The sequence below is a fragment of the Drosophila takahashii genome, chromosome X, assembly GCF_030179915.1.
Source record: "Drosophila takahashii strain IR98-3 E-12201 chromosome X, DtakHiC1v2, whole genome shotgun sequence".
In the NCBI taxonomy this organism is placed as follows: Eukaryota; Metazoa; Arthropoda; class Insecta; order Diptera; family Drosophilidae; genus Drosophila; species Drosophila takahashii.
The window spans coordinates 23,202,017-23,218,170 of record NC_091683.1 but is presented as its reverse complement, the minus strand read 5'-3'; the positions used below and the strand labels follow the sequence as shown (position 1 = coordinate 23,218,170).

Sequence of the window (16,154 nt, the reverse complement as noted above, 5' to 3'; positions counted from 1 at the left end):
GACAGGCGCGGAGATCATAGATTATTTTGAAAAAAAATAGAAACAGATTCATGGATCTATTCAAAACCTAAAATTAGAAAACTGTCAAAAGCAAATTGGTACTTTTTATTTTACAAATATAACGAAGTGGGCATTAAACAGGCTCAAATAAATTTTTGTGTTTTCCGAGTCATTTGATTTTATATTGCTATTTGTTATGTATGCCAGAATTTAATAATTCCCGTAAAAATAAAAAAGGCTTGAAAGTTTATGCAAATTACTTGAAAAAGATAACGGTCAAAATTGCATTGTTTTCCCGTAATTTACTATTCCTTTTTTATTTATTAAATTGTTTTTTTTTTTTAGTTTTCGTTCCCTTGAATAATTCAATAAATGTTTAATAATGTAATAATGTAATGTAATGTAATGTAATTTGGTTTTTAATATTTTATACAAATATATTTATTTAACTTTGTTTTTAGAATAAGAAATCGATTTGTTCCAATTCTTTTGATTTAGTTATTGATAATGCAAATTTGTGAAGTAGGTATTACAACCTTTCTTTAGAGTCCAATTTCATTATTTTTTTTGTTTTATCCAATCAGTTTTATCTGAATCAGACTCAAAATATTGTTGAAAAGTCTTAAATGTCCGTATTGCAGCATGTGAGATATAAAAGACAACCCCCAAAAGGTTGACCCCTCTGCTCCGTTGCTACATATAATTAGTTTGGCCGCAGAATTTTGACCAAGTGCCAAGTGGCATGTACTAACAATATGCAGCACTCAGCGGGTCGCAGGCCAAAACCGAAGCCGCAAACCCACCGAGGAAAACAAAAAACCAAAAAGGGCGGGCCTTGAGGGGATCGAAAAAAAACTATTCCAAAAATTGTTTGCTGGTCGCGTCTGCCTTTTGGCTAATTAAACGGCCAAAAGCAAACACAAACGAAAAACAAAAACAACCAAAATCTCAGCCAAGCAAAAAAAGGCGAAGAAGAAGTTGAACAGAAAACAATTAAAACCGAGCATGGAATGTTTGTCGGAGTGTGAGTGTTTGATGGAGGGGCTATAAAACCAAATCGCTCCACCGGATTCGCCAGCAGTTGCCGTTCGAGCGTTCCCAAATCGAGAATTCGCATAAATCTATTACTTGGCTCCTTTTTTTTTTTTTTGCTTTTTTTGCGAGTGGCCTGAGTGATCTGTGATCTTTTTTCGAAAAGCACAAAAATGTTGCGACCCCAGTTGTTGACCGTTGCCCTCGTGCTCTTGGGCTTCTCCTCGGCCTCCGTTCTGGCCGGTCGTCTTAGCCAGCGGTATTTGCCCACTCCGCAGGCCAGCCAGCTGCACTACCACGGCGTCAGTGGCCAGGGACACGCTCGTCCTGGCGCAGGACATTCCTTCGGCGGCGTCGGCGGCGGTTCCAGCTTCCAGCGCCAGCAGCAACCCCAGATCCCCATCGTGAGGAGCGACTACCAGAGCGACGCCAATGGCAACTACAACTTCGGGTAACTTGAACATCCATACTTTTTTAATACCACACTTCCTTTTACTTTTTACACACCCATGCCTACATTTTTCTTCCCTATAACTTTTGACATATTCCTAATTTTTTGCGAACTAGAAGAATATAGAGTCCGATTTTTATAAATCGAAAAATATAACTTATTAATGTTAAAATATACAAATATTTTAATTATAATTAAAGGAGTGTAAAAACTATTATCACAGTAAAAGCATAAAAAATTGTTATATTTCAAAATAATATTAGCCATACAAATTTAAATTCATTAGGCTCTACAAAACTCATTAAATGAAAACTTAAAGGATTTTTTTCGAAGCAGAAATAAGTATAATTAGTTTTTCCTAGTAAATTTGAGTTTTCACATTGATGAAGTTTCTTTTTATACTATAATATACTGAAAAATATTAATTCCGAAATAAAAGGAACTTTGCCCTCGGAAATATACCTACATAAGACCAAAACTAATTTCCACCCCCTCATTTTGCAGCTTCGACACGGGCAATGGAATCCATCGCGATGAGACCGGCGAGTTCCGCGGAGGATGGCCCCACGGATCGCTGGGTGTCCAGGGATCCTACTCGTATACCGGTGACGATGGCAAGCAGTACACTGTGAACTACAAGGCGGACAAGAATGGATTCCAGGCGGAGGGAGCCCATCTGCCCGTTTCGCCATCGGTGCCCGCTGCCCCAGCAGGGTGAGTCTATCACTAGCTATTATTTGGATATGGAATATTTATATATTTTATCATATATTTATTTTTACAGACGCAGCTCTTATGGCGCTGGTGGTGGTTATCGTGGTTCGGCCCCGTCGCATGTCCCTGCTCCTGCTCCGGCTACCCGATATCTGCCCCCAGGATATCGCCAGCGTAGGCACTATTGAAGGATACCAGCGATTGGAAGGATAACCCCTAACAACCCCAACAATCTGATTCTTAAACTGTAAATTTCAATAAATTGCGACTCTTTTTCGGAATATTTAAAATTTAATATTTTATAAGGGGATTCGAGTCTTCTAATTTTAGTAGAGTATCTCGACTATCAAATACCCTTCACTCATTGAGATACGCATGCAGCAAAGCAAGCAGTCGCTTAAAAGTGGCGCCATCTATCGGAAAGCGCATAATTTGCTCCTAACTTTTCACTCTACGAGTAACGGGTATAAATATTTTACTCTATTAAATGCCTATTAAATTGCTCATCCTATATTAATATACTTTTTCTCACAGCGAAAAACAAGGAAAATCCAAAAACTGCCTTTGTAGCTAATTTAAGCGAACAACTTCTGGGTTGCCCCGCCCATAAAAAGGCTGCCAAAAGAACACACGGCCACGCCCCTTTGCTGTTCGCCTTTTTTTGTGGTCTTTGACTTTTGGCCAAAAGCCGAAATAAGTGCTCAATACAAACACAGACCCTTGATGATGGAAGGGGTGAATTAATATGCAGTTAAGCAGTTAAAGTCTGCAATCAAAACAAGCTAAATCCCCACTTTTGCCACGTTACAAACTTTTTTCCACTCTTTCAGGCAAAAAAAAAAGAGAAGAAAAGTCGCAACTTTTTGGCCATTGTCGCCTGGCATTAATCATAAGTAAAGCCAACTTTTGCCAACGTCTGAGACTCTGTTTATTTTTTGTCTCCAAGTTTTCACTAACAAAAGGAAAAAGGGCAAAAGGAAAAAGGTGAGAAAACATAACTTTAATATTTTAAAGAAAAGATTTTTTTGGTTTGCAAAGTTTAAAAAAAAATGTACTAGTAATTACTAATTAAAGTTTTATTAGGTTAGATAATTATCTGTTAAGTTTTGGGAGAAACAATAAACAGAATCATAAATATTTATTAAGAAATTAAGAAATTATAGATCAAATTTCAGCAATTATTGTGGATAAGTGAAATAAGATGATATTTTTTCTGAAATGAAATGTACAATTAAATGTGCTTTACACATCTACAGTGTATCCCCTTTTATTACCTCACTCAAATAGTATTTAGATCATAGCAAAAAATAGAGTATAAGTCTTTATTATTCGAAAACCTCAGCTCTTCCCAGCCTTTTCAAATGTAAATGGTCCCTGTTTTCCCACCGCTTTTCCCTTACTTTTCCTTTATACTGTCAAGTTTCCTTCTCGCATTGTCTCTGAACTTTCTTCTCTGTTCCTTTTTTTCGAAATTGTTTTCGTTGATTTTTCCCAAGCTATTCTTGTGTCTTCGCCTTTTTCTAACCGTCGCCTGGTCGTTTAGCATTCGCATTCCGTTTTAGCATTAATTAAAATTACACTGAATTGCTCCGGGGCATCAGGGGGATTCCCAGAAAGGACCAAGCAGGATGGCGGGGGAGTAGGAGAAGGGGAAAAGGATGTTCTCATAAATTAAAGGCGCTTATGAATTTTATAAATTATTTTCCATGTTGCGGCCTCGCTTGGTAAGATGAACAATTGCGATGAAGGGGGGAAATGCAAAGGGGGGAAGTCTAGGCTACAGGGAGGAGCTTCTAGCTGAGAGGGGTAGGGGTGGTGCACTTGGAAAAATCAGAATATCCAAATTGATGGAATTTGTTTAAGTTATTTTAAACTCTGTATTTCTGCATAATACACTCAATTATAACTAAATGCTATAATTATACAAAATCTATTATTTCTAATTTAATTTACATTTTTTAAAGGATTCAACAAATTGTTGTTAAGTTTGTTTTTCTAATAAGTATCCAGCAATGATGGTTTTTAATTATTTATACAATTCTACAAAGAGAAGTAAATATTTTCGTATAATTTTCAAGACTTTAAAAACTAGCTTTATAATTTCACTTTCAGGATTGCCAGAAGCTTATCCTAACAATATTTAAGAAGTATTATTTTAAAGAAAATTAGAAAAATAATTTTTGTATTATTTATTTGTTAATGTTATATTTATCTTGGAATACTTTTAATATTAAGTTTATTTGACTTTTTTCAGTGTATAAGGGCAGGCCATTATGAACAGACATCGTCCTGAACGCGCCCGAAAGTAGGCAGCGCTTATTGAATTTCATTAACATGTGAACTGGGTCTCCCATCTTTTTTGGGGGCGGGAAAATCAGAGGTTCTCAGCGAGGGGGTGTGGCAACTGCAATCATTTGCATGCATGTCTGTGCATGTTTAACTACATTTCCACCCCCTCCATCCACAATGAACTCACTTAATTTTATGCCAAAACAATGACACGCCATAAATTTAAACGGATTTGGCGTTGTGCCGCGGGCGAAAGAAAAAAACGAAGAAAGGAGCTGGGAAGAAGCAACCCTTAAACGGGGGGCTTTCGAAGGTTCAGGGGTGTCGCTCGAGGGGGTGGGGGTACGGGGGTACTGACATTTGCCAGGGGCGAACACACTTTCGAACAAGTTTTAATGCCAAAGAAAATGCTAAAATCACTCACAAAGGCCGCAATGGAAATATAAATAAATATATGTCTGCATATACAAACATTTTATGTAATGTCAGGTAAAATTGCAACCACTTTTTATATTTGCAATTAAATTTAAACTGAAATTTCAATAAACTGAAGTATATTATTATAATTATACTATCATAGTGACAAAAATAATCAAAAATCTTTGAATATAAAGGTGCCTAAAAGAATGCAGAGAAAAATATTTTGGCATACTTTTAGACACCTTAATAGACCTAATAGATTTGACAGCCTTAGCGATTTATTTAGAGCCCTCTATAGTTTTTTAAGCTAAAAAAAATCTTAAATATTAAAGCTTGACCATAGCAAAAACTTAAGCTAGGGGCTTAAATTTATTTTTACTACATATGAGTATAATTGCGTGCAAATCCGCCCCAAGGAGAAATTGAGGAAAGCGAACCTTGCGTTTGTGTCAGTCAATTTCAATGTTAATCCACCTGTATTTGAAATGGATGTGCTACGCTATGTGTGTGTTGATATTGATATAGCAGTTGCACGCACATTTTCCCCGCTTTTCCCGCAATTTTCCCCCTTTGCCACGTTTTTCTCCTCAACAGCAGTTACATTATTTAGCCTTAGCCAAAGCTTTTCTCCCTTTTCCCGTCCCGCTTTTCCGACTTCGGTGAGTCATCTTCATTGGCAATGCGAGAACGTTGTTACCCGTCCCAGCGGACATCATTTTCATTAAAATTTTAATAGTCTGTGTGTGTTGGCCCCCCTTTTCCCCCCATTTGGCTCCCACAGTGTGTAACACGTAATATTATAAATTTAGCAAGTTATGGACGAAACTAAAGTGCCTCTAGTTCGGAGGGAAGAATGAACTCTGTTTATAAGGTTCTCCTGATATTTATAAAAAAAGGGATATTAAAAAATGAACTTTAGAATTGCATAACATTGCTGCATACCTCATATTTTGTGTCTAATTTTATAATATTAAAAAACAAGAGAAAACGTTACTCAACTAAAGAAAGTGCGATGGAGATGGAAATATGCAGGCAGAAAAGCGACTTCTTGCACTGCTTGAATTCCATTATTTGCCTATCTATCGCCAATGCATTGGCAATGGATTAATGGATAAATATTTGCTCATAACTTTTAATGAATAGTCCGATTTGAAGAAGTTCTACAACATTTCCATAGGTATTACAAAATTGCGTTTATAATTTTCCGAAATCTTTTAGGATGTGTGAATTATACATCTTTTAAATATGTGTAAAAGTATTTTTCTTCTATAAAACAAATATTCGTATAAAAAGAAGAAAGTAATTGAATAAAAACAAGAAAGGAAGCTAGCTTCGGCAAACCGAAGCTTATATACCCTTGCAGATCATTCTATTAATTTACAAATCGCAAAAATGTTAAATTTCTTATTATTTCACATTAATTTTTCGATCGTTTCTATCACAGCTATATGATATAGTAGTTCGATCTTTTAAAAATTAAAATCGAAATTCGGAAATATTTCAAAATAGTCATATCCCAGAGAAGAAGGGAATGTAATAAAAACCAACAAAGATATAATTTTTTCCCATTAATTTCCATTTAATTTTTCGACCGTTCCTATGGCAGCTATATGATATAGTGATCCGATTTAAAAAAACAAAAAAACCGAAATTCAGAAATATATAGAAAAAAATATTCCCAAGAGTAGAAGGTAAAATTAAAAAAAACACCGGAGCTAGAATTTTTTTACGTTTTTTTTTTTTGATCCTTCCTATGGGAGCTATAAGATATAGTTGTCCGATCCGGTTGGTTCCGACATATATACTACCTGCAATAGAAATACGACTTCTACGAAAGTTTCATCCCCATAGCTTTAAAACTGAGAGACTAGTTTGCGTAGAAACGGACGGACAGACGGACGGACAGACGGACAGACGGACAGACGGACGGACAGACGGACATGGCTAGATCGACTCGTCTTGTGATGCTGATCAAGAATATATATACTTTATGGGGTCGGAAATGTCTCCTTCACTGCGTTGCAAACTTCTGACTGAAATCATAATACCCTCTGCAAGGGTATAAAAAGCGTAAAACTTTTTAATAAGCACAAAGAACTCGGGAAACTATAAATCTTTACGCACATGCCACCTCGTTTTCCCGCCAAAATTGTTTCCCCTCCTTTTCGCAATTCGCTTCGAGAGGGAATAAATCGAAGCGAAATGGAAAACAAGAAATTCCAATAAACTAATTTGCACAAAGCGCCGAGGAAACTTTTGGCAGCTGGTTGACGGGAGACCTTATGGACCAAGCAATCTTATAAGCCCCCTCTTTGCCACCCCCTAACGCACCCACCAAAACTTATCCCAAGTATTTGCGTATGAATTTTAAGCAGCTGGAACAAATGCAGAGCCAATAAAAGGGATAAAATTGAAAAGCAGCCAGCACACACAAAATCCCCAAACATATATATTCCCCCTTTATATATTTGATATATGTACAATTTGCATATGTATGCGCTAACAGCTAACGGTATTCCCTGCTCGTAATTGTAACGGCTTTGGAAAACATATAAAATTTCCATGCATAAAAAGAGCGTAGAGCATCGAGCATCTTGTTGCGCGTATTTGCTATAATAAATTAGCATCGCGTTTCGCATTATTGACTGGATTTTGAATAATAACACACAAAGGACCTTTCCTCGACCCGCAGGATAAAGAAGGTAGTGTCGCGGCAGAGTCCACGGGATCCATGTAACTGTAGACCGGCGACAAATGGAGAACTCGAAGCAGGACCTCTAACGAAAGTGAACAGTTTTACACGCGGGAAAAATTCGATATGGACTTAAATTTAATTTTTATAACCGAAGTATTGTAGTATAAACATAATATAAATGCCTAAAAATCTTATAAACACACAAATTTAGGGTTGTAAATTAGACAATTTAAACAAAAAAATATTAGACTATTATAATTTTCTTACCATTCGAACCATTTGCGAATTATAAAGGATCTTAATATTTTTCAAATACCTATTATAGAATAATAGTTATTTGCAAATAATCGAAATTAACAGGAACAAACGATAATAATCAAAACAAACGAAAATCATCAAATAAATGTTAATATTAAATTAGCTTTATTTTTCTTGCAGTGCACAACATATCACCAGCACAAAGGCAGTGCCATGTAATACATTCCAAATGCTAAATTGGAGAAGGAGATGTGTAGAATTGGGGAGAATATCCTGCTGGTGTTTTGGGGCGTTTCACACAACTCAGCACAATTGCGCACATAAATTTAGTGCGCCAAATTATGCGGTGGGCGGAGAGGGAAGTAAAGTGAAGTGAATGGCACACTCAAGTCAGCGGCATGACGCCGCGGATTTCGCGGAACCATGCGGAGAAAAAATAAGATCGAACCAATTTTAATAAAACAAATTATTTAGAAAGAACATATTATGAAATTAATAAAAATTTTGTAATAAATTATTCGTTGAAGTATTTTATAATAATTAAATCCTACAAGGGCTCAAGTTTTAGAGTTCAATGTTAGGGTACAGTTTTTATAGACACTTATAAAACTTTAAAGTTGATAATCCAGCTGTATATTTCCCCGATTTCCCTATTCCACTGTGCGGAGAAGAGCTTTTGCCCCCTTTCTTAACCTCTCACTGAGTTTCAAATTTTTTGAAATTGTTTCTGCTTTTTTTTACGTTTTTTGTGTGTACAGCATGAGATTTTTCTCATGTATGTTCGTTGGACAGTAGTTCTCTCACTTTGCCATACATCTTTGCTACCTCCTTCTATTTTACCTCCTTCCACCCCCTACTTTTCCCCTTCCCAACCCTTACCACTTTCCCCAACCCTCAAAAACATACTCATTTGAATGTATTACAACAAGTTGAAAATGCTGCAGAAAACTCTCCAAGCTAAAAAGCGCCCAGAACGAATGCTGCCGACATGAATTATTTAGAGCGCCAACTGGGTTGAGGATGCCATGGCCCCCTTTTTGGGCCCCCTGCCGCTGCCCATGTGTGTTTGATTAAATTTGTAGGAGAAATAGTATAAGTAGAAGGGGGTTGGAGGTAAGCTCCTTGAAGTTGAAGCAAGTTTTGGGAACTTGTCTCGGAAATTAACTCGTTTTATTGCGCCTTTTATGGAACTATCCTAGGTGAAGTTTCATTTTAATTCCCAGCTACTTGAGTTTTATTTACACAGAAAAAAAATTAAATTAAATGGTGATCAATTGAATTCGTTGGTATGTTAATATATTCCTGCTATAAGGGGAAAAAATATCGACAGTTCCCTATTCCTCGATATTTAATAAGTGATTTGCAAACTATCGAAAATGTTCAAGCTATATTAAGGAAACTGATAAACATTTCAATCGAATACTAAAAAACCCATTTGAAACTATTTTAAAGACTAAAATAGCAAAATGGTTTTTTAGTTATAAAACATATATTTTATTTTTTGTGTAGCAAGTGAGCCTTCATTTCTTGCAGATTGCTGACTGACAAGGCAATTCCACGTTATTGCCAACAATAATTCACACGCAACAAACGATGGGCGGTGGTGGGTATTTGCCAAAGGGGGAGGTGGTTGGGGGCCACATCCAACCACTGGATGTTGGGGGGTGGCAATCAACAATTGTTGCATGAATAAAGCGAGAAGCGGACAGGACATTGAGGCTAATGATTGCCAGCGCACACAGATCACTGAGCAATCTTTCGTGGAAGTGGATGTAGAAGTGCGGGGAATGCGGAAGGTTTTCAGCCTCTAATGCTCAAAATTGTGCCATCAAAAATAATGCGTAGGCGGGTAATTTCCCATCCCCCTCCCCTTTTTTCAAGAAAACTCCGGCACTTGCTGGCCCAAGATAACGCATTAGATGATGGAAATTATCCGGGACAATGGGAGAAGGCCTGTCGTCAGGCCATTGTGGTTCTCAAGGCTGAAACTGGAGGCCAGAAAGTGGGCTAAAATACGGGGGAGAAAGCCAAAGGTGAACATTGACAAATGAAGGTCCTCAAATTGCGCAGAAATTGAAATGGGCCGAAAAAAGAAGATGAAAAACCAGTTGGGAATTATACGAATAAAAAATGATTCAACAGTCTTTTTGTAGAAGTTGAAAAGACATTAGTAAAGCTTATTCGAAAACGACCATTACAAGGTATTTCAATTAATGAGGGGAATTTTAAATTTTAATTTATAACAATTTACAACAACGGAGCAAAAAGCCTCATGGCCACATATTTACTGATTTTGTAAAAGTGTAAAGGCTATTTTGATTGTATTAATTATACCTATCAAAATGTAAAACAAATTTTTTAATCGGACCACTCATTCAAAAGTTATGATGGAGCCCAAGTAGTGCAAGCAGTCGATTAACTGCTTGCATAACTTCGTCTCCCTTTGTATTCTTAGCCTTCCCATTTTTTTTCACAAACCTTCCCCTATTATCCCATAAATTGATAAACTGATTCTCTTCAAAGTTTAGGTCAATCAAATTTGAATAAAGTTTAATCAAAGTCAAATTTAATTCCCAAAAGTTAACCTTCGATGCTACTAAAAACGAGGTGTGCTCGATTATGGAAACAATTTGGAAGTTTATTTTATTTTGATTGGGTTGAACCACTTAAAGTGCCAAGAAAATTTTCAAATGCCATTTGTTTCTCTCTTTTTTTTCTTTGCCATTACTCTGCTGTTCCACTCATATTAGGGGAAATCGAATTGACAAGGACAGCCACAAGTGGTTGGCTCTACTTATTTTTTTTGTTAGGAAATATCGAGGGACTCCAAACTCCGACGCCTGATTAGTGAGAGTGCCCCTCACGCGAGAGCTTCGTTGTCACTGGGCGCCTTGGGGCGCATAAATCCAAATCCCAGCCCAACGGATTCACGGATCCGTCTGCCGCACACCTGATAAATCCATCAAAATCCGGAAGCCTCAGCAGTCGGATGGAGAATTGCAGTCCGCCTACTCAGAGGCTTACACTTGCCTTTTTGGGGTACTTAAGGTCTATTGGATTGTGATTTAAAAGAAAACTATATAAATATTATTTTTATTGCAGACAAACGAAAGATCTATAGAAATATTTTTTACAAAACTTTTCAAATACTTTTTAATTAAAAAAAAAATTGTAATACTAATTACTATAAATCTCTCTTTTAAAGAATAATTATCTTATATTATAAAAAATTTATAGAGTGAAGTCTACTTAAATGTAAATATAATAAATTTAATCTCGTAAAAGAAAACAATATGTATAAAACCATAAATCAAGCATTTAAATTCTATAAAAATTTGTTTGAAAAATATTTACATTATTATTTAAAATTATTTTCTACCCGTTACTCGTAGAGTAAAGATCTTTAAAGATTTCCGAGAAGTATAAATGCAATTTTGTTGTGTATATTTATACCTATCGAAAGGCAAAAGACATTTTTTAAATCGGACCATTCATTAAAAAGTTATACGCAATCAAAATTGTTTATATATCTATCTCCCTCGCACTCCCTTTAGCTGATTATTAGATAGTCGGGAAACCAACCCGAGTACAGCGTTCGCACTCCCTTTAGCTGAGTGACGGGTATTAGATAGTCGGGACACCAACCCGGCTATAACGTTCTCTCTTGTTTTTTGTGAAATAATTGATTTTTATATAATTTCTTAACCAAATTTAATATTGGTTGAGATGTCGAGTAGTGCTGAAAAAACATTGCTTGTAAAATATTAAACTCAATTTTAGTGATGTATGGTTTAATGATTTTTAAGAGTACTACCATTTCAAGCATTGTGTTTGAGCATTTTTGCCATCCAACTTGTCCTGCTTATTTATTTATCGAGCGAAATGCGGCAGGTGAGGCAAAGTTTTGGATTGGACTTCCGGCTTTGGATTGGGTTTCGGTTTCGCCAGGGGTTTACCTATACTGTCCACGCAGCTTATCGAATCGGACAGCTGACAGTTGTACAAGCTCGCAGGAGCCACTACTAGGATAGATGGATGGATGGATGGATTGGAGGAGTGAATCCTCCAGGAGGATTTACAGGAGGATGGGAGCGATGATGAGGCAGCGAGACAGCGATTTGAAGTGCTCTGCAGACAGAGACCGCAGCGTACTTAGACAACGTTTGCCAGCTGATAAATGGTTGCCTGTCACTTAGCCGCGTTCTTGATGGAGTACTAAGCCAAACATCCAACCAACCATCCATCCAACCACCAACCAACCACCCATTTAACCCACACTCGCAACAGCAGACAAAGTTGCCCGCAGGCGTGCTAAAAAATAAAACAAAGTTGAAGTTCCCCAAACGAGAAATCGCATTAGCGAGCCTGTGGTTGAGGCTGCATTTCAGATTGAGTTCGAGCTGGAGGCCAGAGAGTCTGGATTTAAAGTTAAGAAGGTGGAGATTGAGTGGCCGCCGGCTAAGTCCGGGATGAAAGTGTCATTTTCCCAAGGCCTTCAAATGATTTTAAAAGTTATTCTCATAAAATATAGCACCACAAATATTTAAGGATAAAAGGCTTCAAGGCTAAATTTCTTAAAAAAAAATACCACTCATTTATTGTATTTTATAGCGAACAGATATTTTAAATTAGCTTTTCTTGAGCTAATATTGTAATTTTTGTATTGCTACTAGATCTAAGAAACTTGAATATAATTTTTATATTTTTCAGAAATAAGCAATATATTTAATTATTTTTGGTGCTTTTAAAGGCATTAAATATTTTTTTACAGCCCTGATAAATTTTCAAGTTTTTATTATTATTCATAAAATAGGGTATTTTATCCAAAACAACTTTCTGTAGCCTATTTCACTTTATAATTGTAAATAAATTCATATAATTGACTTAGAAGTGTCCACCTGCAGGCGCCCGAGGCTTTCAGTTTCAGTTTTTTTCTCCTTTGGAGCCCTATTAAGCAGCGACTTTAATTATGTTTAAATATTCATTAAGCGTGGCCCGGGGTCCTGGCCAGGTTCACTTTCAATTTAACTTTGTTATCGCCTGTGGCTCCCCGGGGCCAGAGCGTTTTCGGCTGCCAAATCAAATTCGACGCCCAATTAAAATTCAATTTGTTGCGCGCCATTAATTAGATTCTCTTCCCGCCCCTAGCAAGAAAAAAACAAAAAAAAATTACGTCCTAATCAATGATGGATTTTTGGGGGTGCAGGAGGATATTGAACTTACTTCTAATAGCAATGAATGCCACCTGAGACTTCCCCTGCCCCCATACATTATTATTCTATTACCCAAACAGCCAGCAAACTAATTTTTATGCAATTCTGGGCCACATCCTTTGATAAGTCTCGCCGCCGCCACCTGCAGCGAGTGGCGGCCCCACTAATTAGTGTGGCCGACGCTGCTTACGATGCTGCTTTTCGTTCGTTCGGACACTTCAATTAGGTGTAATCTATGCGCATAAATTTATGGGGCTTGTGCAACATGTGGTGGTCACAACAGCACTCAACAAAAATTACTACAAATCACGAACATATTTTTTAATTTAGAAAAAAACTGGTAAAAATTCGTTGAGTTCAACAAACTATTATATCACTTTTAAATGTAATTGTTTTGACATTTTTCCTAAGTGTTATTAAATTAAACACAATAAAATAAGATCATCAACTTAAATAATTATATTTTCTCTGTGTGTGGCGACCCTTAATCAATCAATTGGCAAGACTCACCTGCTTTTGCAACGTGTTGGATAGCTCCTCCAGGCACTCCTTCCGCTCGAAACGCTCGAATTTAAAGCTATTGGAGCGGTACAGTTCGTTGTCCTCCCGCCGACGATTGCGGCACAGGCGGCGGGTGATTATGTTGCCGCCACTGCTGCTCAAACGAGGACTGCAATTGAAAGTAATCAAATTGGTTTGGATTAGTGTGGAGTTTTTTTTCGGGAAGATGGGTGTCAATAAAATATCGAAATCAAGGCGCAAAACCTTTAAAATTAATATTTTTTGGAAATTGTTAACTTTTCGATTTAAAAATCTCTTATAAAAGTGCCTAAAAGTATGCCGTACAAATAAGTCATCGGATCTGTAAAATATATTGCCGCATACTTTCTGGCATTTTTATAAGTTATAAATGATGGAAAAAATGTTTATTAATAACGTGATTTGAGGAATATAACATAAAAAAATAAATATAGTAATCACCTTATGAAAGCTATTTAAACTCGACATTTCACATGATCCCTTCTTTTCATAAATAAGCTAGTGGACTTTAGACAAATTAAACCCCAACTCGGGCGCCATCAATTTGATTTCTCTGCTGACAGGGACTCTTCTCCCAATCCTCGCAACACATTACCCATCAAAAAAAAAGGATAAACAAAAAAGAATAAACTTGTGGAATGGTGGGCGGGTCACACCGGAGCTCGTTAGCTGGCGCTTCATTAAAATTTCACACATTCGGCGGTAAAGAAAACTCTGCTCCATTTACCTTATTATATGCGCCTCCTGTCCTCCGATGTCTGATGTTGGCTTAAAGCCTCGAAAAGTTAAGCTCAGCGCCCAATGGAACGGCGACCCACTTTGCATTCTGGGTTCGTTCAACGCCCGCGGCCACTTCAATGGCTAAAAACTGAAAACTGAACACTGAGAACTCAGTTGCAACCGAAACTCCATCGCCACAACAAAAACAAAATGAAAAACTCTGAGAGGGGCGGAAGAAAATGGGGAAAAATGGTTAAAGAAAAAAAAGGGAAAGGCCGAGGGAACAGGGGAAAAAATATAAAAAAATATATATAAGGCAACCCGGTGAAAACTCTGCGGCAAACAAAAGCACAAGCCACTGGAGCAGACTCAAGTGGCAGCCACTTGGGCACTCCAACTCACTGGAGCTCCAGTTGCAACTCCAGTTGCGGCTGCACTTACAAAAATCAGTGCTAGCGAGGTGGTAAACAAAACATCGGATTTTCATACAACACGTAAGCCAATTATAATTTACTTAACAACTTATTTCTGACCATGTCACTTTTCAAAGGGGTCTTAATGGGTTAAGAACATTTTTGTGTCATTTAAACGGAATTGAAGTGCTCTTTCTATAGGTGCTAAAAGTGTATATTAAAAGGTCAAAATGTGAGTACAGTTAACATTAAAATCTGTCAAAATAATTATGCCGACTAGTGTATGGCAGCTATACAATACAGTGGTCCGATTTTTGTTAATTAATTGAATTTAATTTTGAAAAAAATATAAAATATATTAAAAAACTTGGCAGATAGACAGACGGACAAACGGACAGATAGACATGGATAGATCGACTCGTGTAGTAATGCTGATCAAGAATAGATAATATAATATATTATATATTGTAAAGTCGGAAACATCTCCCTTAGTGCGTTGCAAACTACTGACTTAAATCCGTATACCCTCTGCAAGGGTATAACAATTGTAATTTATTATATCTAATACATTCCTACGTTATATATTTCTATATTCCTTAAATGCCTCACAAATTTGGACCAACCTACACATAAAATTGTTATTCAGTGCTTGAAAATTATTCAACTATAGCTTCTTTTGTACTTCACTCAGTATACGATTTTTCTATCAGTGCAGCTGTGGTACTCACCCGCAGGGTTTGCAGTGCGTCATGTGCAGATCCCAGTTGAGATGGAAGTTGAACATGCGCAACTTGGCCACCGCCCGCTGTCGCAGTGAGATGTCCGGCTGTCCTCCAGATCCGGATCCGACTGCTCCTCCTGCGCCACCTCCTCCTGCTCCTCCGCCTCCTCCTCCAACCGAAGTGGATGCCTGTCCGGCAGCAGATCCTCCAGATGGTCCCAGTGCCGTGGCTCGCTGGGGATTCGGATACATCATCACTGTGCCGCTGGGCGCCGATGTGGCGAACAGACGACGCGATGAGCCGCCTCCTCCGCCGCCGGAAACGCCCCCGCCACCATGATGGTGGCTGGGGCGATAGTGCTGGTGCTCTTTCAGGGTGTAAAAGCCGCCCGAGGAGCTGCAATGGAAAGCGAGTCAAGGCCTCGTTAGAGTCTCCGCTAGCAACGCCCACCGAGCAGCCAACATTGAATGGCATTGTCTTGTGAGAACATTGAAACTAAAGAAAGCCGCAATACAAAGGGGGTGCTAGAGAGAGCCCTACAGTTTTGAATACACTCAAAGAGGTGCCCAAAAGTGTGCTATGAAAAATGGTGCATTGTCTGGCCGCATTTATTCATCGGACTTCCGTGTTCAAAATATATCGTGGCATACTTTTAGACATCTCTACAAAGGGGTTTGAAACTTTTAG

The 16,154-nt window shown here is 37.6% G+C and overlaps 2 protein-coding genes across 2 annotated transcripts in view; one reads left to right on the top strand and one right to left on the bottom strand.

The window, feature by feature from the left end:
- hwt (heavyweight) overlaps positions 1–16,154 on the bottom strand; it is a 61,960-nt gene that overhangs the window by 44,208 nt on the left and 1,598 nt on the right. The window contains exons 2-3 of the mRNA XM_017149837.3: positions 15,474–15,863; positions 13,583–13,742 (exon numbers count right to left, since the gene is read on the bottom strand). Of these exons, the coding sequence (XP_017005326.2) occupies positions 13,583–13,742; positions 15,474–15,863 (550 nt within the window). The remainder of the gene's footprint in view (positions 1–13,582; positions 13,743–15,473; positions 15,864–16,154) is intronic.
- Positions 1,094–2,458, top strand: Cpr11B (Cuticular protein 11B). Its single transcript, XM_017149840.3, has 3 exons — positions 1,094–1,483; positions 1,988–2,197; positions 2,268–2,458. Exons 1-3 carry the CDS (start codon positions 1,206–1,208, stop codon positions 2,383–2,385), a joined length of 606 nt encoding a protein of 201 aa, XP_017005329.2. The 5' UTR covers positions 1,094–1,205; the 3' UTR covers positions 2,386–2,458.